At 39.2% G+C, this 26,044-nt stretch overlaps 2 protein-coding genes across 2 annotated transcripts in view; both read right to left on the bottom strand.

Annotated features, from left to right (window-relative positions):
- Positions 1-26,044, bottom strand: part of LOC133243494 (transcription factor E2F6-like) — a 70,028-nt gene that overhangs the window by 18,003 nt on the left and 25,981 nt on the right. Inside the window, exon 2 of the mRNA XM_061410455.1 lies at positions 397-449. The gene's annotated coding sequence lies outside the window, so the exon portion shown is untranslated. The remainder of the gene's footprint in view (positions 1-396; positions 450-26,044) is intronic.
- PRRG1 (proline rich and Gla domain 1) overlaps positions 1-26,044 on the bottom strand; it is a 143,760-nt gene that overhangs the window by 91,742 nt on the left and 25,974 nt on the right. The window contains exon 2 of the mRNA XM_061410456.1: positions 397-449. Coding sequence (XP_061266440.1) covers positions 397-406 — 10 coding nt within the window. The 5' untranslated portion in view covers positions 407-449. The remainder of the gene's footprint in view (positions 1-396; positions 450-26,044) is intronic.

Here is a 26,044-nt window from a genome sequence, read left to right as displayed (position 1 = left end):
TTAGTTGCATAGTACAATCATATTGTTGTTTATGTTATTATCAATAAGGCCTTAGAAATCATTAGCAGCATATGAGTAATTTTGCTAAGAGTTGTAAAGAAGCAAAGATTAGGGCAGGTTTATATAATATCAAGTTTGAGCCTTCTCTCCCTGTACTAAGAGATGTTCAGAAAAGAGCAGGGGTGGGGGAGTGGTGCGGGGGAGGAAAACTCTTTCCAGTGAGCAACCTGTCTCTGCACAGCACTGCTTCAGACAAAACCTTTCTAACACTAACCAGAAACACAATTTAGTTGTCCACAAAAGAAAAAAAAACTTTGAGTTGCAAATCTAATTTCCTGTATATAGTGGATTACTGTAGAGAGAATCTAAATTATTTAAAAGTGAAGAGAGACTTACTTCTCCCCATGTTTTCCTGTGGTCTCTGGTAGATCCTTGGATGATGAGTCCCTCTGCAAAAGACAGCACACACACAGTCAGATTCAAGTTCCATTAAAACTGATGTTGTCAACATGAGCATTTCATTTCAGTGCTTTCCAATCTTTCCCCCTTATATAAATAAAGCTGATATCTAACCTCAGAAGATGGAAACACAGTATTCTGGAACACATGGGCTCCATATCAGTTGGCTATGACCTTGTTTATCTGGCATTAGTTTCTGCCCTTGCCAAATAAAAGTCATCAAAGTGGTCACATGCTTCTTTCATAGGAAAGCAGGGATATCAACAAAAAAAAGGTGGACAAAAATGCCAAAAGGCTCAATTTTAATAACAAGGCTAGTGTGTTATTAGCCTGTCTATCCCCGGTTTCTCTTCAGTGTCACTCTGTGACAAATCCAATACCCTTTACAGTGTAACATTTTCCTGAATGGTGTCAAACAGCAGTACCTCTAATCAAATTATCCCTCCGGCAAAGCAGCCCACAGAGTTACTACCAGTAAACAGCATGAATCAATAATAACTATGAGCTACTGACAACAGAAACTTTGGAGGAGAAAAATACATACTGCAAATGCAGGTATGCATGGAGGAGCAGCAATTCTGTTTCTTTAGGAAAATACACACACACAGAAGCTAATTTATACCACAATGGCTTCATTTTCTTACAGGGTTTAATCACAAAACTACCACACATTTACTGTTCACTTGTCAAATTCCCAATATGGAGCTAAGCACCAGAGAGGCACAATTCTAAGACATAATTTATCACTATGTTAAGGAATATGTAACCTGCTTAAGTCAAACATATAGAGGAGAGTAATGTCAAAACCAGGCAGCTGGAACAGTAACCCTGGGCAACAGGAGAACCCAGCCTATGGCACTGCTAGAGAGGCAGAGCCGAGCCTACACTCCCAACCTACTCCTACACCCTACCAACAAACACAGGAGCCTAGCCTTACAACCATGATAAGCTGAGGAGCCCAGCCTTACAACCATGATAAGCTGAGGAGCCCAGCCTATGGCCCGGCTCACTTGCTGGGAACAGCCTGTGGTCTTGCCCATGCAGGAAGCCCAGCTAGTAATCTTGTCCAATGAAGAAGGGTAGCTTGCGGTCCCACCCAACAAGGAAGCTCAGCAGCATGCAGCCTTGTTCAACTTCATGGCAGTGTCTGTGGCCCCACCTAATCCTGAAGCACAACCTGAAGCCATGTAAAAACACTCTGTCCTGCCTGGGGCCCTGCTTAAACATAAAATCCAGCCAGCAGTACCATTGGGTTGTGGAGTGCAGTCTGAGATCCCACACAACAAGGCGTGACTGCTGAACCAACCCATAGTCCTGCTCAATCATGGAATTGAACTGGTGGCACCACCCTACCAACAAACACAGTCTGGGACCTTACCCAACTGGAGGTGATATCAGAACTCAGATAGTGGTCCCATCTCACTGCTGAGCAAAACTGGTAGCCCCACCCAAACAGGGAGATGGTCACCTAGTAGTTCTGCTTGAACTTGGAGCCCAGCCAATAGGCCTACCCAACAGTGGAGCCCAGTCAGTGGCATTTCCCCCAACCTCAGAGCATAGGCAATGGCCTCACCCAATGAGACTCCAAGTGCAAGCCCTGCTGACTGTGGAAGCTATCAGCTGACCCGCAGCTGAAAGCTATCATGAGTGGTGAAGGTCTTTCTCTACAGAAGTGAACCTGTAAAGTCTGGAGGAGGAGATTGCTTAAACAAATGAACAGACACCAATGCAAGGAATCATGAAACAGTTAAACATGACATCACCAAAAGAAACTAAAAGTTACAACAACTGACGCTAATGAAACAGAGGTCTATAAGCTATCTGAAAAAGAATTCAGAAAAATTCTCTTAAAGAACTTTCAGTGAACTACAAGAACACATTGACAACTAAAGAAAATCAGGACAATAGCACATGAACAAAACAAAAAGTTAAAGAAGTAAACAGAAACCATAAAAAAAAAAAAAAAAAAACACCAGGATCTTTTGGGGGTTGATAGAAGTGTCCACTGTTTTTGTTTTTTTTTTAACTTTTTATTTTGTATTGGGGTATAGCCAATTAACAAACAATGTTGTGATAGTTTCAATGAACAGCAAAGGAACACAGCCATACATACACATGTATCCATTCTTCCACAAACTCCCTTCCCATCCAGGCTGCCACATAACATTGAGGAGAGTTCCATATCCTATACAGTAGGTCCTGGTTGGTTATCCATTTTAAGACTAGTAATGTGTACATGTCCATCCCAAACTCCTTAACTATCCCTCCATCCTTTCCTTCCCCCCAACCATAAGTTTGTTCTCTAAGTCTGTGAGTCTCTTTCTGAAAAACAGAAATCTTAGAGCTGAGGAATACAATAACTGAAGAATTCAACAGAATAAAATGGTAATATCTAGCAATAATTACTTTAAATGTAAATGGGTTAAATTCTCCAATCAAAAACAGCGTGGCTGAGTGGATAAAAAATAAGATTTCAATGATATGCTGTCTACAAGAGATTTACTTTACTTTTAAGGACACATATAAAATGAAGTGAAGGGATGGAAATAGATATTCCAAGCAAGTAGAAACCAAAAGAAAGCAGGGATAACTATACTTAGATCAGACAAGGTAGACTTTAAGCTAAATATGGTCATGAGAGACAAAGAAGGCCATTATATAAAGAAAAAGGAGTCAATTTCATCAAGAAGATATAACAACTGTAAATGCTTATGAGCCCAATGTTAGATGCACTTAAATATATAAAGCAAGTACTACTACAAATAAAATGAGAAACAAACAGCAATACAGTAACATGTGCTGACTTTAATATCCCACTCTCAACAATGGATGCATCATCCAAATAGAGAATCAATCAGGAAACAGTGGATTTTAACTACACTACAGACTAAATAGATCAGACAGAGAGCATTCCATCCAACAGTAGCAGAATACACATTTTTCTCAAGAATAAACTTTTTCTAGGATTGATCATATGGTAGGCCAAAAAATAAGTTTCAACAAATTCAAGAAGGCAGAAATTATATCAAGCATCTTTTACAAATACAATGTTATGAAGTTAGTAATCAATAACTAGAGGAAAACAAGAAAAAAATTAAGTACATGGAAATTAAACATCTTCCTGACCAACCAATGGACCAAAGAAGAGAAATCAAAAGGTAAATAAAACAAATCTTGAGACATACAAAAACTGAAATACAATACAAGAAAACCCATCAGATGCAACCAAAGTAGTTCTAAAAAGTTTATAGTGGTAAATTTATAAAAGAAAAAAGAAGATCTCAAAAGAACAACCGAACTTTAGCCATAAAGAAATTAGTAAAAGAAGAACAAACTAAGCCCAGAATTAGTAGAGGAATTAAATACTAAATATTAGAGCAGAAAGAAATAAAGAATAGGAAAGCAACAGAAAAGATTAACAAAACTAAAAGTTGGTTCATTGAACAGATGAACAAAACTGACAAATTTTTAGCTAGACCAATGAAAAAAATGAAGATCCAAATAAATAGAAATGATCATGAGACTACTATGAACAATTACCCACCAACAAATTAAACAACCTAGAAGTACTAGCATAAAAAAAAGACAAATAGACTGAAAAAACAGAATCCTGAGTCCAGAAATAAATCCAAGCATATAAAGTCAACTAATATATGACAAGGGAGCCAAAAACACTCAACAGTATTTGTTTTTTGGGGGAAAAACAGTGTCTTTAACAAATGATTCTGGGAAAACTAGATATTCACATTAAAAAAATTGAAAATGGACCTCCTCCCTTACACCATGGACAAAAATTAACTTTAAATGAACTAAAGACTTAAATGTAAGACTTGAACTCATAAAAAGTCCTAGAAGAAAACAAAGGGGAAAAAACAGGTAAAAAAAATCACAAATTAATGAGACTACATCAATCTTAGAAGCTTCTGTATAGAAAAGAAATGATCAACAAAATGAAAAGGCAACCAAAGGAATGGGAGAGTTTATCTGCAAACCACATATCCAACAAATGGTTAATATTCAAAATATACAATGAACTTATACAACTCAACAGCAGAAAACAATCAAATTTTAAAATGGGCAATGGATCTAAATAAACATCTTTCAAAAGAAAATACACAAATGGCCAACAGGTACATGAAAAGGTGTTCAACATCACTAATCCTGAGAGAAATGCAAATCAAACCACAATGAGGGCTGGGGGAGTTGGTTCAAGAGGGAGGGGACATATGTATACTTATGGCTGATTCATGTTGTTGTATGGCAGAAGATAACGCAATATTGTAAAGCAATTATCCTCCAGTTAAAAATACATTACAAAAATACAATGGAACATCACACCTCACACCTGTTACTATGCCTACTTACAAAAGATGAGAGAGAACAAATGCTACTGAGAATATGGAGAAAAGGGAACCCTTGGACACTGCTAATGCAAATTTAACCTCGTACAGCCACTGGAGAAAGGAGTATGAAAGTTCCTCAAGAAAATAAAAAACAGAAATAACATGTGATCCAGCAATTCCTCTTTGGGGTATATAGGTGAAGGAAAAGAAATCACTATCTTGAAGAGATTCCTGCACCACCATGTTCACTGCGGCATCATTTGTAATATTTGAGACATGGAAATACCTGAATGTCTACCAACAGGTGAAGAGATAAAGAAATGCACGTGCAAGCACACACACAGGAATATTATTAGTCATAAGAAAGGGAATTCTAACATCTGTGACAACACGGATGAATCTTTGAGAGCATTAGGCTAAGTGAAATAAGGCAGACCCCAAAAAACAAATACTGTATAATCTCACTTCTGTGTAGACTCTGAAAAAAAAAAAATTACAAAAATAGAGAGTAGAATGGTGGTGGCAAGGGGTGGGGCAGGGGTGGTGGTAAGAATGGGTGAAGATGGTCAAAAGGTACAAACTTCCAATTTTAAGATGAGTAATTTCTGGGGACATAATATACAGTATGATGATTACAGTTATCAATACTTACTGTATACTTGAAAAATGCTAAACAAGTAGACCTTAAAAGTTCTCAATACATCACACAAAAAATTCTAACTATGTGAGGTGATGGATCAGCTAACTAACCTTTATTGTGGCTTTCATTTCACAATATATTTATGAATCAAATCATCACATTGTACAACTTTAACTTATACAATGTTATATATCAATTATATCTCAAATAAAGCTGGGAAAGAAAGAAATTAAGTCTATATGAAATAGGGACACTCAGGGAATAAATACATGACTGAAACCTGATAACGAGTTGTACAACACTGGAAAATTATTTCTATCTCAAGTTCCTTGCAAAAGGAAGGAGCAGAATTAGATGAATGTTTCCCAAGTTGATGTCCACAGAATGTTAAAAGGTGCATTATTCAAAAACAAGGCTCTGATCAAATAAATGGAAGAAATGCTATCTTAAGGTTAAATGGGTTTATTATAAAACTTTTCAGAGCCTTAAAAATGCTAATAAGCAATGTGACAAAAGTATACTCTCTCCATGTATTTGGCTATACAATTCTTTTCATAAGCAATCAGTATTTCTTAGGAGTTCTATTCTTGTGAGCTCAGTTTGGGAACCCACAGAAGATAACTGCTAAAACCTCTTTTAGCTCTGAGATTTCATTACTATCTAACAAGGCGTTAATTGTACAGAACAAAAGTAACAGTGAATCCAGAAAGAAGTCAAGGGGGTTGATTCGCACAGTATTTTGGAGTCAAAAGGAACTTGAGAAATCATCTAATGATTTTTCCTCACTCCACCTTTTACTTAAAGCAGCAGATCACACTCGCAAAATCTTATGCAGAACACTAATATATAAAATGGGTTAGGGCCAAAGTCTTCAGGGTGAATTGACATAGAGGGCTGTAGTCCCACTTACTGGGATTTCTCCTTGAGGGAGCCTAGAAACGTCATCGGAAAGCAGAGGTTAGTGAGCCCTGACCCTTCTGATTAGCTATTCTGAGAAGGCTTTGGGGAAGAGCTGAACTCGCCTACATATTCACAGGAAGGTCCTTCACCCTTCCCGGTATCAACTCAATTTTAAATCCTCCTTAAAAGACTCCTTTAAGTCGGACACATAAAATAAGCATTATGTAGAGAGAATCACAAAACTTTTCTCACTCTAGAAAAAACCGCATGACAGTAAATACACTAAAATGCAACCCCTGTAGAGACGAGAAGCTATTCAAGTGTTAAGCCGGGGAGCCACGTGGCTACACTTGGATTTCAAGAAGTTCTGAGTGGCGGCAGTATGGAAAAGAGGAGATTTGACTGGCAAGACTTCTTGTACTTTATTTCCTGTTTGTTCTTTAATATTTAATAGTCTTTTTGCAAAGAATCAAGTCTTTCTCAGTTGTGTTCGGGGAACCACAAAAGGCTTTCAGGCCTAAGCCAGGACTTTCAAGAGGATTGGCCTCTCCAGAGGTCAACACGGTGGAGAGAACAGGTTTCAGAGGCAACTCTCTTCCAGGGGAAGATGAAACCAAGGAGGTAACCGTCAGTTGACTCACCTAGTGTTCCAGCAATAAACTTCCAAAGACCCGAATTTTGTTTTAAAGAAGACAATTTCCTGACAGAGGTATGGAGTTTACCGCCTACTGACAATAAACCCTGGATTCCCCCAGTCCCAGGTTACTACTCTGCTTCTCCTGTTGCCAGGGTTAAGCTAATTTCTTTTTTTTTCTTTTTTTAAAATTAATTTATTTTAATTGGAGGCTAATTACTTTACAATATTGTATTGGTTTTGCCATACATCAATGCTAATATCTTAAAGTAATGACAACATACGTAAAAACAACAATAAAGCAGCTTTTAGCCAGACATTAACAAATCTAAATAAAAATCACTGTTCCATGGGTTTACCCAGCCTGGTATTAAACATTCTCAATAAGCAGGTTCCACCTTCATCAGCAGTCACCCTACATTCCAGCCAAACTGGCCTCTACTCATCCCAAAAGTATGCTTTAAACTGTTCCAATTCTATGCCTCTGCTCTTCTCTACATTATCCATACCTACTAAAATCCCATTCATCCCTCACTATTGGTAGTGAAGCCATTCCTCATTCCACGAACAGGAAGTCATCTCTTTTCCTTTGAACTAAGACAATGTGGAACTTAGGTGCTATCTTGTACAGATGTGCATACCTTACAGTGTCCATCAGACCGCACTTTTCAGAGGGTAAGTAATTTGTCTTCTACATCTGCGTCTAGGTTGTGCAGGACACCAGATCATTCCCAATGAGAGCTCTAGTGGCCAGACTTAGGGGAGGCTCTCATACCAAGTATGTTTAGGACACTCTTTTTGCCTAAGTTTTCCTTACTATATAGATCAATGAATCATACTTCAGTCACTTACATACCACCTTAGTTGATTTATTGATTTTTGTTAAATGCATTTATTGTCTTCACTTCAGATTTCCTTCAATGAAGTCATTTTTTTAAACTTCACTGTTCACTTTAGCCTTATCCTGTAAAATACTATGTGAAATCACGAATTCAATGTTTTTTCTAATGCATATAAAAATACATAACTGTTAAAGTTCAAAAACTTTTTCAAGGTTTGCTCTAGTCATTTTGTTTACTTTGTGGAACATTGTTCATTCCTATCTTCAGTCAATTAAAAAAATAATGGGGGTCTTTTACTTACCAGGTGCTGTTCTACTCTTTAAAAGGGCAGTTGTTCTCAACTGAAGGTAATTTTCTCCCCAAGAGATGTTTGACATTATCTACAGATATTTGAGAGGCTGGCGCAGTGGTAAAGAATTCACCTGCCAATGCAGGAGACACAGGTTTGATCCCTGGGTTGGGAAGATCCCCTGGAGGAGGAAATGGCGACCCACAGCAGTATTCTTGCCTGAAAAATCCCATGGACAGAGGAGCCTCATGGGCTACAGTCCTTGGGGCTGCAAAGAGTCAGACACAACTGAGCGCACACACATGAAAGATATTTTTGCTTGTTAAAACTGGGGAGGGATGCTACTAACATCTCAGGGGTAGAGGAAGCCAAGGATACTGCTAAACATTCCACAGTTTTCAGAACAGTCCCCCACAACACAGAATTATCTGATCCAAAATGTCAACAATATCCAAGTTAAGAAACCCTGCTTCAGAGAAACATGGCAAATGAAAGAAACATTATCTGCTTTTCTGGAGCTTACAGTCCAGTAACAACGTTACAGATGCTACTACTTTCTTCCTGTACGTTCAAGTAAGATTCATTAAGTCTACAGTTTTCGGGATTTCTTCTCTGTGGTATTAATTTCTTATATCAGGCAGGCATTCTGGCACTGAGCAAATTTCCAGAACTGTGGCCTCTTAAATAATGGCAGGTTTCACACATTCCTGACAAGGGTTCCACCACCAGGTCAGAGTGTGAGTTTTGCCACCATGTGTTCCAGGTTTGAGACTGCCCTGCCAATTACTAGCTATGTGGCCTTGGGCAAGGGATTTAACCTCTCCAAGCCTCCGTTTTTTTCAACCATAATGCAAATATTATTGGTAGCCCTAATTTCACAGACTTTGAGGGAAGATTAAATGAGAACAGTTCAATGTAACAACAAATAAACAGTGAACAGGACCTGTGAGGAGGGTAACAAAGATTTTCATTCCCCCAAATGTCTTGGTTCAGTGTAGTTCTAGTGGCCGATCTGGTTCAATACATTCAGTTCAGTTGCTCAGTTGTGTCCAACTCTTTGCGACCCCATGGACTGCAGCACGCCAGGCCTCCCTGTCCATCACCAACTCCAGGAGTTTACTCAGACTCATGTCCATTGAGTCAGTGATGCCATCCAGCCATCTCATCCTCTGTCGTCCCCTTCTCCTCCTGCCCCCAATCCCTCCCAGCATCAGGGTCTTTTCCAATGAGTCAACTCTTCGCATGAGGTGGCCAAAGTACTGGAGTTTCAGCTTTAGCATCAGTCCTTCCAAAGAACACCCAGGACTGATCTCCTTTAGGATGGACTGGCTGGATCTCCTCGCAGTCCAAGAGACTCTCAAGTGTCTTCTCCAACACCACACTTCAAAAGCATCAATTCTTCGGTGCTCAGCTTTCTTTATAGTCAAACTCTCACATCCACACATGACTACTGATAAAACCATAGCCTTGACTAGACAGATCTTTGTTGGCAAAGTAAGTATTAAGTGTAAATATTACTACTTAAGACAGAGAGTAGAATACTATATATTTAATGAGCTGAATTTTTAAAAATTTTGATTTTAAAGTTTTAGCATCAGTTGCATGTCCTATTTAAGTTTGGAATGTGTGCCCTCAGTTCTTTATGAGCTTCCTTTGCCATTTTTGCTGTCCTTAAATGTGCTTGTGCCTCTTTTCCCAAGCTTCCAGTGACAATCAGAGCCTGGAAACTCCCAATCCTGGTAGCGATTCTTCTTTCAGCAATCCTCTGAGACTCGATTATTAGTTCTGAAACACTGAAGGGTACATTTGAATTTGTAGAGAAGCACTTCGATGACGGTTTTATTTTTGAGCCACATGGCTCTCTCATGGCTGATTAGGTAGGTCCATCATTTCCCTGTCCTCTACTGTGGAGGACTCAGATACTTGCATTAATTTCTGGACATCCTGCTAAAGGCTGTGCCAGTCCTAGTCTCCTGCTCTTCCCCAAGCCCCAAAGTCCTTTCGATTTTGAAGATTAAGTGGGCCTAAGGGCCCTGTGGCATACTCTAGAGTTGAGAGGAAATCCATTGTCTCTTCATGATGTCTCTTAAAGCCCCAACTCTCTTGAGCTGCTGAAGGGCCTTCTTTAAGAGGTGAGTTTACTCTACCGGGTTCCTCAGAGCTTCCCCTCTGCATCTTCTCCACTTCCACATCCTCCAAATAATAAAAACTCTACTGGTTTATGTTATATATCTACAACAGTAAAGCCATTCCATATATATCATCTCATGAGTGCTCACAACAATAACTTTTGATAAGTGATAAAACTAACTTTCAAAGAAATTGACTTATGCATGTTCACATCATCAGTAAGGAGGAGAGTCCCAGGATTGCTGTTTTTAGTTCATCAACACATTTACATCAATTTGGTACACTTTCATACGTGCACAGCTCAAAGACTTCACAAACACACCTGCTCTAACTGGCATCCAGATTAAGATTTGGAACACACTCCACAGGATTTTAACTGAGGGGTTCCAACACCAAGTCCAGTGCTCTTTAAATCATACCTGTAAATCATACACATAGGCATTCAACATATTTTTAGTTACTGCTTCTAAATGTCAGAATTTTGCTAAGCACTGCAGAGCTGATGGTAAATAAGACAGATTTGATCCCTGCCCTAATATAGCTTAGAGTCTATAGGGGGTCATAATAATTTATTTTTAAAAAGACCATACATAAAGGAGCTTAAGGTATAGAGGAACTTTAAAAAGTTCAGCATGGCTTTGGTGTGGTAAGAAAGAGAGAAGAGGTTAGAGAAAGAAATAGTCAAATCATAGAAGGCTTCACTGCCTGAAAAAGAGTTTGGATTCTAAATGTTGTGGAACAGTGCTAAACAATGCCCCTTCTTCATAAAACAGCCTCTTCCCGAAGAGCTGGCTGAAGTCTTCAACTGCTCCAAACTTTGGGTACTTACTCCACACCATTCACTTCACTAGGCCCATTAACCTCAACGTATAAATAAAATAACTGACATAAAGTTAAGATATATATTTTAATATGTACATATTAAGTACTAATAATTATACAATTCTAAATCATGATATAAAATAATGTTAAAATGTATATGTGTGTATTATAAATATTTATAAATGCTGTTCCTCCCAGTGATATACACAAAGCAGCAGCACAACCTTCTTTTCAATTCCACAAACACTATGACGATGCAAATACATATTGTGTTTCTACCCTGTGCCTAGTTGCTGGAAAGACAGCAGTAAATAAAAACGATAAAAATCCCTGCCCTCAGGAAAGTTACAACCTAGATGGGTGGAAGCCTGTGCTTGCTTACTGAAACAAGCAAAATGTATAGTATGCTAAATTGTGACAAATAGCGGTGCACAGCAAGGATAAAAAAATAAGGCCTGAAAGGAGGATAGGGACTATTTAAATCTGTGTAAACAGGCAAGCATTTTTTGAATACTTGTTTTTTAGTAGTTTATCAATGTAGTTTATCAATAACTGTTGGTTGTATACCAGGGGTCAGCAAACTTTTTCTGTAAAGGGCCAAACTTTTTCTGTAAACTGTTTCTGTAAATGTTGAGCTTTGCAGGCCATATGGTCTCTGCTTAAACTATTCGACTTTGCTATTGTAGCACGAAAGCAGCCACAGAAATGAAATTGTGTGTGGCTGTGTTCTTTTTTTTAAAATATATTTATTTTAATTGGAGGCTAATTACTTTACAACATTGTATTGGTTTTGCCATACATCAACATGAATCCGCCATGGGTGTACATGTGTTCCCCATCCTGAACCCTGCTCCCACCTCTCTCCCCATCCCATCCCTCTGGGTCATCCCAGTGCACCAGCCCCGAGCATCCTGTATCATGCATCGAACCTAGATTAGTGATCTGTTTCACATATGATAATATACATCTTTCAATGCCATTCTCCCAAATCATCCCACCCTCACCCTCTCCCACAGAGTCCAAAAGACTGTTCTATACATCTGTGTCTCTTTTGCTGTCTCTCATACAGGGTTATCATTACCATCTTTCTAAATTTCATATATATGCATTAGTATACTGTATTGGTGTTTTTCTTTCTGGCTTACTTCACTCTGTATAATAGGTTCCAGTTTCATCCATCTCATTAGAACTGATTCAAATGTATTCTTTTTAATGGCTGAGTAATACTCCATTGTGTATATGTACCACAGCTTTCTTATCCATTCGTCTGCTGATGGACATCTAGGTTGCTTCCATGTCCTGGCTATTATAAACAGTGCTGCGATGAACATTGTGGTACACGTGTCTCTTTCAATTCTGGTTTCCTCAGTGTGTATGCCCAGCAGTGGGATTCCTGGGTCATATGGCAGTTCTATTTCCAGTTTTTTAAGGAATTTCCACACTGTTCTCCATAGTGGCTGTACTAGTTTGCATTCCCACCAACAGTGTAAGAGGGTTCCCTTTTCTCCACACCCTCTCCAGCATTTATTGCTTGTAGACTTTTGGATTGCAGCCATTCTGATTGGCATGAAATGGTACCTCATTGTGGTTTTGATTTGCATTTCTCTGATAATGAGTGATGTTGAGCATCTTTTTCATGTGTTTGTTAACCATCTGTATGTCTTCTTTGGAGAAAAGTCTGTTTGGTTCTTTGGCCCATTTTTTGATTGGGTCGTTTATTTTTCTGGAATTGAGCTGTAGGAGTTGCTTCTATATTTTTGAGATTAATTCTTTGTCAGTTGCTTCGTTTGCTATTATTTTCTCCCATTCTGAAGGCTGTGTTTTAATAAAACTTTATTTTTGGATAGTGAAATTAAAATTTTATATCGTTTTCGTGTGTCGTGAAATTTCCTTTAAAAAATTTTCAACCACTTTAAAGTGTAAAAAGCATGCGCCATATAAAACAGACACAAGCCATTATCTGCCAGTCCCAGGAGTATACTGGGAAATGGCTTACTGAATTTCCATAAATCAACAAGTCAAAAGAAATCCAAGTAAGCCCAGGATAAATATTACTGAAACATAAAGATCTAGCACTATCAATAAGAAGAGTTAGACAACTGTCTAATAACTTTTAAGTCAGAGATATTAATTTTATATGATAGTGGGACTTGTATTTCAAGTACACAATAAAATATTAAAGACAATGGTGTAACTATCTAAATAAATCATGCTCAAGCTATAGAAGTGCCTCAGTGAATGAAAAGAAGTCATCACAGATGACATCAAATAATCTAGATGCCCTGTAAATCACTTGATGAAGTCAATGGGATTTCCTAACAGAAATCATTTATTTCATCCAAAGTAATGTTTCAATTATCACTTCAAACCCAATGAAATACAAAGCTATCTATCTAGTCTTAACCTTTCCCCTAACTTCTGTCATTTCAAATGCCCCAGAGAAATATACACTTGGATACTGTGCCACCACCTGAAACATCAGGGATCTGAAACCAACTATTTTCTCCACTATGTATATTAAGTAGCTGACCCTCTAAATTCTGTAACTGTATTATTGATATCTTTATTATCAATAATTCAACCCAAGTGTTGTGGGATGACATTTTTTTAGATACTTCAAGTTGTATTTCTCCCAAGAGTTCATTTTTTTTTCCCCTTCTTTCTTTACTTCCTTATCAACTATTTTCTCCACAAGTAGCTAAGCCACTCTGCACCCATGGCTTCAAATGTAAGATAAGCTTGGGTCAGAAAAAGAGAAAGGAAAAACTTCCAGACTTTGTCTTCCAAGGTACAGCAGAGACCACGTGACTGAAGAATGTAATGAAAACATGGGTTCCCTCTGCAACTCCATCATTCATGCCCCCATCCCAGGCTAGAAATAAATGAGCAAATAAATAAATGTTATCTGTTCTTTTTTCTAGCCTGTGCTAAGATAAGCAGCTTTCACTGAGGTGTCTGCCAACAGGTAGATGACTAAGCCACCTTGAAGCAGATCCTCCAGGCCCATTCGAGCCTTCACATGACTGCAGGCCCCAGCTGACATGTTGAAAGCAACCTTGTGAGAGAGACTGAGCTAAAACTGCCCAGCTTAGCTACTCTTGGATCAATGACACTCTGACTGTGTGAGATAATTATTAAACTGCTAAGCTTTGGGATAATTTGTTATGCAGCAGTAGATAAATAACATGGTACTTATTATTCTTTTATATAAAATATTAAAATAAAGCACACATACATCAGATCAGATCAGTCGCTCAGTCGTGTCTGACTCTTTGCAACCCCATGAATCACAGCACGCCAGGCCTCCCTGTCCATCACCAACTCCCGGAGTTCACTCAGACTCACGTCCATCGAGTCAGTGATGCCATCCAGCCATCTCGTCCTCTGTCGTCCCCTTCTCCTCTTGCCCCCAACCCCTCCCAGCATCAGAGTCTTTTCCAATGAGTCAACTCTTCGCATGAGGTGGCCAAAGTACTGGAGTTTCAGCTTCAGCATCATTCCCTCCAAAGAAATCCCAGGGCTGATCTCCTTCAGAATGGACTGGTTGGATCTCCTTGCAGTCCAAGGGACTCTCAAGAGTCTTCTCCAACACCACAGTTCAAAAGCATCAATTCTTCAGCGCTCAGCCTTCTTCATAGTCCAACTCTCACATCCATACATGACCACAGGAAAAACCATAGCCTTGACTAGACGAACCTTTGTTGGCAAAGTAATGTCTCTGCTTTTGAATATGCTGTCTAGGTTAGTCATAACTTTCCTTCCAAGGAGTAAGCGTCTTTTAATTTCATGGCTGCAGTCACCATCTGCAGTGATTTTGGAGCCCAGAAAAATAAAGTCAGCCACTGTTTCCACTGATTGCCCATCTATTTCCCATGAAGTGATGGGACTGGATGCCATGAGCTTCATTTTCTGAATGTTGAGCTTTAAGCCAACTTTTTCACTCCCCTCTTTCACTTTCATCAAGAGGCTTTTTAGTTCCTCTTCACTTTCTGCCATACGGGTGGTGTCATCTGCATATCTGAGGTTATTGATATTTCTCCCAGCAAGTATACAAATCCTAAGTATATACCTCGTTGAATTTTCATAAAGTGAGCACAACTATGTACCGGTACCCAGATCTGAACAGAACATTATTGGCACTCCAGAAGCCCCCCTTGTGCCTCTGGCCTGATTTCTTACATCATAGATGAGATTTGAGTGTTTTTGAACTTCGTATAAGTGGAATCACAATGTATGCTCTTTTGAATGTGGCTTCTGCTCAGCATCATGTTTATAAGATTCATCCATATTGTTCTATGTAGTTACAGTTCATTCATTCTCACTACCAATTTCATCCTAGGTCTATATCCCCATTAATGCATTCATTTTACTACTGATGGACATTTGGGTTTTCTCAAGTTTAGGTTTACAACAAATAGTGCTATGAACATTCTTGTACATGTCTTTTTATGAACATCTATAACCATTTCTGCATCTATGCCAAAAAGTGGAATTAATGGGTTTATAGGCATGCTTATACTCAGCTCTACTCATTACTTAATCACCACTTTTCCAGTATGGTTGTACACTCTCAGCAGTACTAGAATAGGGCTCCAGTTGCTCCACATTCATGCTGACTTCTGATACTGTCCTTTTCATCTTTGCTATTCTGGTGAATGGTCGTGGTACTGCATCACACATCTTCCTGATGATTGGTGAAACTGAACAACTCTTTTTACATTAATTGACCATTTGGACATCTTGTGTGAACTGCCTGTTTCAAATCTTTTGCCTATTTAAGCAAATATTACTTTTAAGATCAGCAAAATACCATAATTTTCTCAACAGCTTCCCTAGTGGCTCAGTTGGTAAAGAATCCAATGAGGAGACCCAAGTTTAATCCCTGGGTTGGGAAGATCCCTTGGAGAAGGAAATGGCAACCCACTCCAGTATTCTTGCCTGGAAAAATCCCACAGACAGAGAAGCCTGGCGGGCTACAGTCCTTGAGATCACAAGAGTCGGACATGACTAAACCGCCAATAGGTTCTCTATAGTATTGTGAAAACAAGTACCTCTGAACAGAGCCAGTGGGGGCAAAGACAGAACTAATAGCAGGAATATGGTTAGATGACTCTTCTAAATCTAGAAATGTTTTGAAAAGAGAGACAAGAAAAGCAGTAAGGCAGAAGGAACTTTTCAATGTGGGCATGAGACAAAAAGAGAAGAACAATTATGAAGATAATGCATGTGGGTGGGATCTGCTTTGTTTTGGTGGATGGGAAGTGCAGCACACATAGGACATAACTCAACAACTATGTTACCATAGTCACTGTCCAGAAAAGCTTTTCTGTGGAAACAAGGGGCACAGATGGGCGTTACCCCTATTATATAGCCTCCCAGGTGGCGCTCGAAGTAAATAACCCATCTGCCAGTGCAGGAGACAAGAGACGCGGGTTTGATCCCTGGGTCAGGAAGATCCCCTGGAGAAGGAAATGGAAACCCACTCCAGTATTCTTGCCTGGAGAATCCCACAGACAGAGGAGCCTGGTGGGCTACAGTCCATGGGCTTGCTAAGAGTCAGACCCAACTGAAAGAGACTTAGCACTAGCACTAAATAATTCAGAGCAGTTCAGTGCTAGTACAGAAAGCAGTAAACATTCTGCAAATAGAAAAGTATATCACCTGTAAGTGTGATCCCATTACATCACACATCTCGAGAGGAAAAATGGTAATTTATATATACCTGTGCACACGTGCTCAGTTTGTATCTGACTCTGCAATTGCATGGACTGTAGCCCACCAGGCTCCTCTGTCCATGGGATTTCCCAGGCAAGAATACTGGAGTGGGTAGCCATTCCCTTCTCCAGGGGATCTTCCTCACCCAGGAACTGAACTCAGGTCTCCTGCATTGCAGGTGGATTTTTCACCACTGTACCACCTAGTAAGCCCATATATACTCTTGACTAGCCAATAAATATTCACCTTCCTTTAACCTCACATGCCTATATTAGGCTTTACTTTCTTTTTCTCTTTTATGAGTTACCAGAATGCGCTACAGCATTAGCTGCTTATTTTTAGTTTACTGATTAAATTTTAATAAGACGCTTCAGACAGCAGAACAATCAGTTAAAGAAAGTTAATACTGCTGGACAAGATCAATGCATAATGGACACCATGCGTGAGTGAAAAAGTAGAAGAATAAACCATGTGACTTTGGTTGTATTTACCTTAGGCATACCACAGAACAAAATCTTAGCCTAAATGTAACAAAACTGGTGCTTTAAATGTGATCATATAAGTAGTTCAGGTTTATAATTTTTTTTTAAAATGAGGTCAGATATATTAACTTACTTCAAGAGCTCAATATTTACAATTCAACCAGAAAAAAAAAAAAAACATCCATCTCACATTTTTAGTATTCCCACTATCCTACTGTGTAGGCACATGACAAAAATATGGCATTGAAATAACATAACAAATAGTATATGGAACAAATCTGATATACCTCTAAGGCTTTAGAAAGAAGAGCTCTTGCTATGACATGTAAAAAGTTGCATCATTCTCTAACAAAGCATATCATTGCAATGAATATGTCCGAGGATATTACATTAAAGCTATTGGGAGAACCAAAATTTAATGGTTTACATGGACCATTAAACATGAAATTAGAACATTAACCTTAATTCTAAAGAAGGTTTATTTTGCAGGATGACTTTCTTAAATAAACAAGATTTATAGTTTCTTCGATAAAAAAACTATTTCTGAGTGAAGGTCCATTTCCTTTAAGTATCATTCAAATTTTTCAAAGGAAAATTAATTTTAAGAACAAAATTAAGTTCATAATGCTAGCCAACCATAAGAATCATTCTGTAAAAGCAGGTGTAAGGTAAAATAGAAAGACCCCAAAGAAACGTTTTTCCTTTGCACACTAGTATCTTCTCCTGCATAAGCAGCCCAGATAAACTCAGATAGATTTCTAGGAGAAGCTATTATACTGATGTCACTGGGCAACACTAACCACATAGGTTAAAAAAAGAAATCTAAAGATGACAGGGAATGAGGCTTGATGTTGTCTGTTGCTATTGTTTTTAAATTCTACCACTCAATCTAATGGAACTGGAGAACTATGGATTCCCATACAAAACGCAGAAGAGAAATGAAACCAAGGTCCTGGAGAATCCACAAACTAGAAAATGAGCTTAATCACATTTGATGAGAAACCACCAATCCCCAAAGGGAGATTCAATTGCATAATCATGTCCTATTTTGTTTCATGCTGGCAGAGAGCATGTAAATCTTGTTTGATGCTAGATCTTCATACTTATCACTCTACTTGACACATACTAGACATGAGAAATTTATCGAGTAAAAAACTTGTTGAATAAATAAAATATTGTATTTTAACGTGTTGAGTTTATATACTACTCCATTTTGTGTCCAACTTCTCTCATTCATACATCGTAATAATCTTATGAATTATGTACTTCCTAAGTATGATTCTTGATGTGTGCATTACATTCATGAACCATAATTTAAGCATTCCCTAAATGTTCTTTCAGAAATAAACTTTGTTATAATCATACAATAAAAATTTTTGCAGTCATTAAGAACTGATTCCAATTTTTGCTGTCATAAATAATGTAGCAGTGTGGATTTTAAAATATAAACCGCTATTCTCATTTCTCATTATTGCCTTGGGACAGATAAATGAGAGAACCTGGATTTAGATATCTAGAGATACAGCTATCTTATCTTTGGGGGCAAACCAGCATATATTATTAGTAGGAAAATCAGAGGGCATTATCAGCTCTTCACACATGCATAAATTAATCCACCTGTTTCTTAATGCCTAGCTGAAACAGATTACAAAAATTGGAGTCTTCCCATGATTAAACAAAAATGGATTTTATCCAGCAAGAGCTGTGTTATATAGGGTGGGTATGGGAGAATTGATCCTGATCAAGGAACATGCACTGAGCTAGGCCTTTGTTCTGTTACTTAGTGAGCTGTGAGAAATTTCTGAAACTCTGTTTCCTCTCCTATAAAAGGCTTCCTGGTGAAATGAACTGAGACTTGAGAAGTTTGACAGGAAAGGGCCAAGAAGACAGAACTTGTGCACACTTTGAGGTATTCACTGCAGGGGTTACTGCAGGCATGTGATCAGCTGTTACTTTCTCTCTCCTGTATCTAAAAGTTCAGTTGTTATACACGTCAGTAGTATCACTTAATTTGGTATCCCAGATCACCACGAAGTCATAATATACAACAAAAGCAAAATAGACACCATTTCAACACATTAAATTTAACATTTCAGTATCAAATTAATTGTATTTACTTATACCTTGTCTAGTTCTGGAAAGAATTAAAGATGGCCTATATAAACTTAGATAATTAAAGAAGAGAAAATAAAATTAAAAAATAAAAAGCCTTTGAGGGAAATGTGACAAAGGGGAAATCAAGAATTGAAGAGTTTCAGGATAATGTGGCCTGTATAGAGAGAACTGAGATTAATCTATGAAAAACTCGCTGGCAGGCTCTGTATCTTTGTTAAAGGAAGAGATAAACTTCTTAGGAGCCAATGCCAAGAGAAAAACACTACTAGCTACATGAGCCATAGTATCTCTAAAATAAAAACAAAGCAATTGCCTAGAAGCCTTATTAGTTATGATTTTGAGAGTAGAGAAAAAAATTATCCCGAGTGTCCTCAAAAGAAGAAATGTGATGAACAGTATCTTCAACATCCATAGAGCAAATACTATGAGGCATTTTACAACACGATTTCTATAGTTTCTTATTATTAAGTAGGCCAATGGCAAGACAGCACAAAAGCCAGGTACTCTACATTTGTATAATATATTTAGAAATTGACCCACTCGATGGCTTCCTAAAACTGCCTGAAAAAAGTAGAAGTCACTCAGTCATGTCTGACTCTTTGTGACCCCATGGACTGTAGCCTGCCAGGCTCCTCTGTTCGTGGAATTCTCCAGGCAAGAATACTAGAGTGGGTTGCTATTCCCTTCTTCAGGGGATCTTCCCAACTCGGGGATTGAACCCGGTTCTCTTACATTGCAGACAGATTCTTTACTGTCTGAGCCAGGGAAGCCCAAAACTGCTTAGATACAATAAAAAACAAACCAGGCCCAACCGAATGCCCGTGCCAAAGGAAACTCATTACATTTGGCTGATTCAGACAGCAATCCTGAGGACCATTCTACGAATAAATTCTAGATGCTCTGACTCACTCTGCTGGCCCTTCTCCAGAAAAGAGCAGCAGCCCTGAGGAAAAAAATAGCCACAAAGCAACCTCATGGGCCAAGAGAATTCAGCATATCATTCCACTCTAAATAATTAAGGATGAGGGACTATAGTTCATCTGGGGGTAGCCTTGGGTCCCTAAGAATTACTGCATTATGGAAAAACATTGTGGAATGCCTGTCTGGTGAGTTTACCAAATCAGTACAACCCTGGGATTCATTGGCCAAAACCAAAGAGGATATTTGTTACAATATGAAAGTGTTCATTGATCAGTCATGTCTGACTCTTTATTACACCATGGACTGTAGCTCACGAGCCTCCTCTGTCCATAAGGATTCTCCAGGCAAGAATACTGCAGTGGTAGCCATTCCCTTCTCCAGGGTATCTTCCTGACCCAGGGAGCGAACCTGGTCTCTCACATTGCAGGCAGATTCTTTACCATCTGAGCCACCAGGGACATACTCAAAAACAATCCCCAAACCTATACTGGAGCCCAGCTGTCTGGGGACAATGCACTAAAGATGCTGGTACTGGGTGGGGGAACATTTTTCTGGACTACTGCCCCGTCAGTACTCAATTTTCAGGTGGGTTCAAATTTCTCTATAAATGCTTTTATGTCCCCTAGTTGCACACCCTTTCATCAGAGCTGAGGTTGAGAGAGCACAGGATACAGAGGGGGTTCTGTCTGAAAGTTGTTTTTTTTTTTTTATCCTCCAACCCTGCATCAACAAGAATCTTTCTTTCACTTTATGAATGCTTGACCTACACATTAGGAACCCTGTGTGTTCAGTCTGGCAAATAATAATATACTTGTCTAACAGATGAGGAAACCAAGGTTTGGGTTGGTTGTAACCAAACTCTGTAGAGTTTCTGCTTGGCAGACCCTGCAGCACATCTCAGTCTAATGCTGTCCCCACTGTAGTACTCTCAACCAAGAAGGGAAAATTTTCAGCTCTCAGCTTAATTTCATTATGTCCTACAGTGGGTTCTCTAATACTAAAATGGATATTTTTGTGTCATGCAATTAAAAGCAACAAACACAACTGCATGCAAATCTGCATCAGAGGTCTGAAGACAAGTGTCACATTCCAGACTGACTTCTGGTCCCTGTTATTTGTTTTTCCCCTACAACAAGAACCCTACAAGTCAAATCAAGCTAGCTCTCTACAAAAAAGGTCTCTGCAAAAATTTAGCTCTTTCCCACTTACAAACCTGTGTTCATACCATTCCTCTTCACTGAAATATGATGTCCCTTTCTTTTGGCATATTTGAATCCAAACACCATTATTAAGGGCAGTATGATTTTCTGCCTCCTTAGAGATGCATCACTATCAGCCCCACAGGACATAAACTCTCTGTTCTCTGAATCTCTATAGTACTCAAATCCATAGTACTCATTCATCAAATATGACCCTCTCTTGCTTGCTTACCAGTTTTCTGTGTATTTTTGTATTGTTCAGTCACTAAGTCATGTCTGATTCCAGCACGCCATGGATTCCAGCATGCCAGGCTTCCCTGTCCTTCACAATCTGCTGGAGTTTGCTCAAACTCATGTCCATTGAGTCAGTGATGCCACCCAACCATCTCATCCTCTGTCGCCCTCTCTCCTCCTGCCCTCAGTTTCCCTCAGATCACAAGCTGCTTGAGGGATGAGACTTTCACTTGCCCTGTCTGCACTGACAATAGCAACTAGCACCCAGGTGACACAGAGAAAAAACACCCAATAACTGATGGCTAAGACTGCAGGTCCTCTGAACAGTCTAAACAATCGAGCTGCCGACTTCACTGTTTTTCTTTCATTATAAATTTGTCTGACTCTTTGCAACCCCATGGACTATACAGTCCATGGAATTTTCCAGGCCAGAATACTGGAGTGGGTAGCCATTCCCTTCTCCAGCACATCTTCCCAGTCCAGGAATAGAACTGGGGTCTCCTGCATTGCAGGTGGATTCTTTACCACCTGAGCTACCAGGGAAGCCTTAAACTCAACCTTTTTTTTTTTTTTTTCTTTTTGGTTGAGCTGCAAGGCATGCGGGATCTTAGTTCCTGGGTCAGGGATCGAACCTGTGCCCCCGTGGTAGAAGTGCAGAGTCCTAACCACTGGACAAGTCCTAACCACTTGAGGTTAGTTCCCTCAATCAATCTTTTAACTTTTCATTTTCCACTTTACCTTGTTCTATTTTAACTGTTCATAACACAAAAACCAAATTATATGTTTTTAACACATATAAAGGAGAAGGCAATGGCAACCCACTCCAGTACTCTTGCCTGGAAAATCCTATGGATGAAGGAGCCTGATAGGTTGCAGTCCATGGGGTTGCTAGGAGTCGGACACGACTGAGCGACTTCACTTTCACTTTTCACTTTCATGCATTGGAGAAGGGAATGGCAACCCACTCCAGTGTTCTTGCCTGGAGAATCCCAGGGACAGCGAAGCCTGGTGGGCTGCCATCTGTGGGGTCGTAGAAAGTCAGACATGACTGAAGCGACTTAGCAGCAGCAGCAGCAGCAGCATGTTTTAACACTGGACTGACCATCGATTCTTGGATGACATGTACGGGAACTATTTTCCACTCACTGATACATACTTAGGAACAGACAACTCGGAATATGCATAAATTTTCATGGCCACTTCATAATATGTTATAGGAATATCATTTATTTAACCAGTGCTTTATGGGTGCTCATTTAACCAGTGCTTTATGGGTGCTCATTTAGGATGGTTCTGTTTCTTTCTTATAAATTATGGTGGTAAATCTACCTACCTAAATTTTTATGAACATTTCATTATTTTCTGAGATTAAATTCCTAAGGTGATTGATATTTATTGCTATCTTGCCCTCCAGGCAGTTTGAAGCAATTTCATTTTTACCATCAGTGTAGGACAGTGATTGTTTACAGAGAGTGGTTGCCTCAGGTTGGCTTTAGGGAGGTTGACAGTGAAGGAAGGAGGGAAGAAGAAAGGGAAGCAGATTAGGGAGGGTTAGGTCTTTAAGGGAAAAAAAAAAAAACTTTTAAAGACTATTTCCCATACTTGTTGGCAATGAGAATGAGCATTTTGTTTTTCAAATTTGTGAAGTCAACAGATTAAAAATGCACCTCATTGCTTTAGTTTACAATTCCTTGATCACAATCAGGTTAAATATATAATATATAATGTATGTATGAGCTAGTTATATTTGTTCTTTTATGAGCCTATAGCTTTTGGTTAAAATTTTGTACTCTCTGCTCTTTGTGGGACATGGACACTGTTTTTAATTGTAAAAGCATGCATGGAGAATATTTTCTCTCAAAATGTAAAACTTCTTCCCACAAGAACTACCCTCTCAGTAAGATCTTGACATGCGTGGCCCTTATTTGATCTCTTCCTCTTTATATATGTGACTTGCAAAGGAAAAAAAAATTTTGCCACTACCGAATTGGACATAACTTTCCTAGAGGCAGTGAAGACCTTGCTTCAGCAAACTTCCTTCAATAAAGCTCCTGCCATTCCTGGAACAACTAAAGGGAAGGACTGTGGAGGAAAGCCTGGTCTCTAAGGAAAGAGATTTGTGTAATAGATATGACTGTAGGGTTTTCTTGTGGCTGTGGTTAGTAAGGACAAGGGAATTTATGGCTGAAAACAAACATTCTGTATTTGGATAAAGACAGAGACATTACAATTCACAACCATCTAGAGAATATAGTCAGTAATGCATAAGAGCCACAAATGATAGAAACGAGTGTCCTAGGACAAGAGTAACAGTGGGGGCAGCAGGAGCAAAAATCAGAGGGTCTTAAAGGTTCCCAGATGTACTCAGGTTCGTTCCAATCAGTTTAAAGAAGAGGACACTCAGAAGTTACTTGTTGATACAGATTTATTTTCACACTACACTTAGTAGGAGGGCATGGCAACCCACTCCAGTATTCTTGCCTGGAGAATCTCCATGGATAGAGGAGCCTGGTGGGCTACAGTCCATGGGGTCACAAAGAGTCAGACATGACTGAGTGACTAACACCCACACACACATAAGGGGACCCATCAAGTGCTACGGCCCCTCCCTCTATGAAATGCAATTGGTCAGAGAAGAAAGGAATTGAAAGCTAAAGGACATCGAGAAATCACAGAGCCTTAGGAATCAGACAGATTGTTTATGGAGTCCATCACTCACAGGGTTGAATGGGTTCCACACTGCTGGGGCCACATTCCTGGAACCACATTCTATTGTACTCCTGCATATTTCCATCTCTGACCATAACCTTCATCTTGAAAATGGCCAACGTAGGTTTAATTTGAAACCATGAGCCAGACCACACTTTTAAAATAGATGCAAAGAATCTGAAGAAATAGCAAAGAAACAGATTTTGTCCTTGAGGTTTAAGATGGTGAGCCTATGACTAAAATCTGTTCAATATGTGACAGAATTGATTGGATGTGTGCCAGGACATTTTTGAGGGAGACCCCAATTATGAATAAGACACTGTAGACTGCATACAAAAATGCTATCCACAATGCTTTTGCCCCCAGTCTTTCTCTAGGAGGAGGGCCGGAAAAGTTCTCAGACTCCCTTGTAACTGTGGGTATACATGTGATCCAGTTCTACCAATGTGATGTAAGGGGGAAAAAGTCTTTTTTTCAGAGGACATACTTCTGGCAAACCTTTCTGCACGTGCCCTCTTTCTTCCCACATGGAATACAGATGTGAGGTGTGGACTTCAGCCATTGTACAACCATGAGAATGAGAACCACATGCCACGCTTAATGGGTTGGAAAAACAGAAAGATATGTGCCCTTGAAGGCATTCGCTCTGAACTGCCTACCTCCTAACTTATTTTGTGAGATAACAACACCCTTATCTAAGTGTCTATTAAATGCATTTCCTGCCAATTGCAGCCAAACTCATTCCTACTAATAGACCAAGGGTAAGCAAACGAACTGTAATTGAGCTCTCCACTGTGGTATAAAGAGGCAGATACACATCAAAAATGAAGTAAAAATGCCATAGATGCTATAAAAGAAGTAAAGGATACGTTAAGGGAAAAATGATTAGGTCAGTGGTACCCAGAAAAGATATGGTCTAGCATCACAGACCAGGTGACACTTTTTCTTTTTTAAAAAAATATTTATTCATTTATTTGGCTGTGCCATATCTTAGTTGTGGCACGTGGAATCTAGTTACCTGACCAGGGATCAAACCCAGGGCCCCCCATTGTGAGTGTGGAGCCTTAGCCACTGGACCACCGGGGAACTCTCCAGGTGACACCTGAAAGTCTCAAAAAATGACTTGTTTGCCAGGGGCAGGAGGGAAAGTCTCTCTTACTGTGCTTTCTGTCCAGCATTGCTACCTCTATTCCCAAGCTAAAACAAGTCAAGCAACCTAGGAACATTGCAGTAATACAGCAGACATCTCATTCTAACAATTATCTATCAGGATCTTCCACAGCCAAGCATCATACCAGGAGTCTGATCATCAAAATATTAAATAACATAAAACCTGCCCTCATGTTGGTTAGTTTAACTGACTTTTTCAAGGCTATCTCAATAAAGCAAGCAGTCAAAACTCCATGGCTGCATACCTGTTTCTGATATATACTACTGTGTTTGGCCTACAAGAAGTCTGATGTTTCAAGTCTTCCAAACTAAAACCTACTCTTTGTTCCTTATCATCTCGGAATCACCTCTCTGCTAGAATAAAAGGAGAGACATCATGTTGTCATTTGTGATCACAGAAAATCTCAATGCAATTATGAACCTGGCAAAGATCCCAGGAG

The sequence above is a fragment of the Bos javanicus genome, chromosome X, assembly GCF_032452875.1.
Source record: "Bos javanicus breed banteng chromosome X, ARS-OSU_banteng_1.0, whole genome shotgun sequence".
NCBI lineage: Eukaryota > Metazoa > Chordata > Mammalia > Artiodactyla > Bovidae > Bos > Bos javanicus.
Note: the sequence above shows the minus strand (reverse complement) of the source record. Positions and strands in the feature narration are given on the sequence as shown.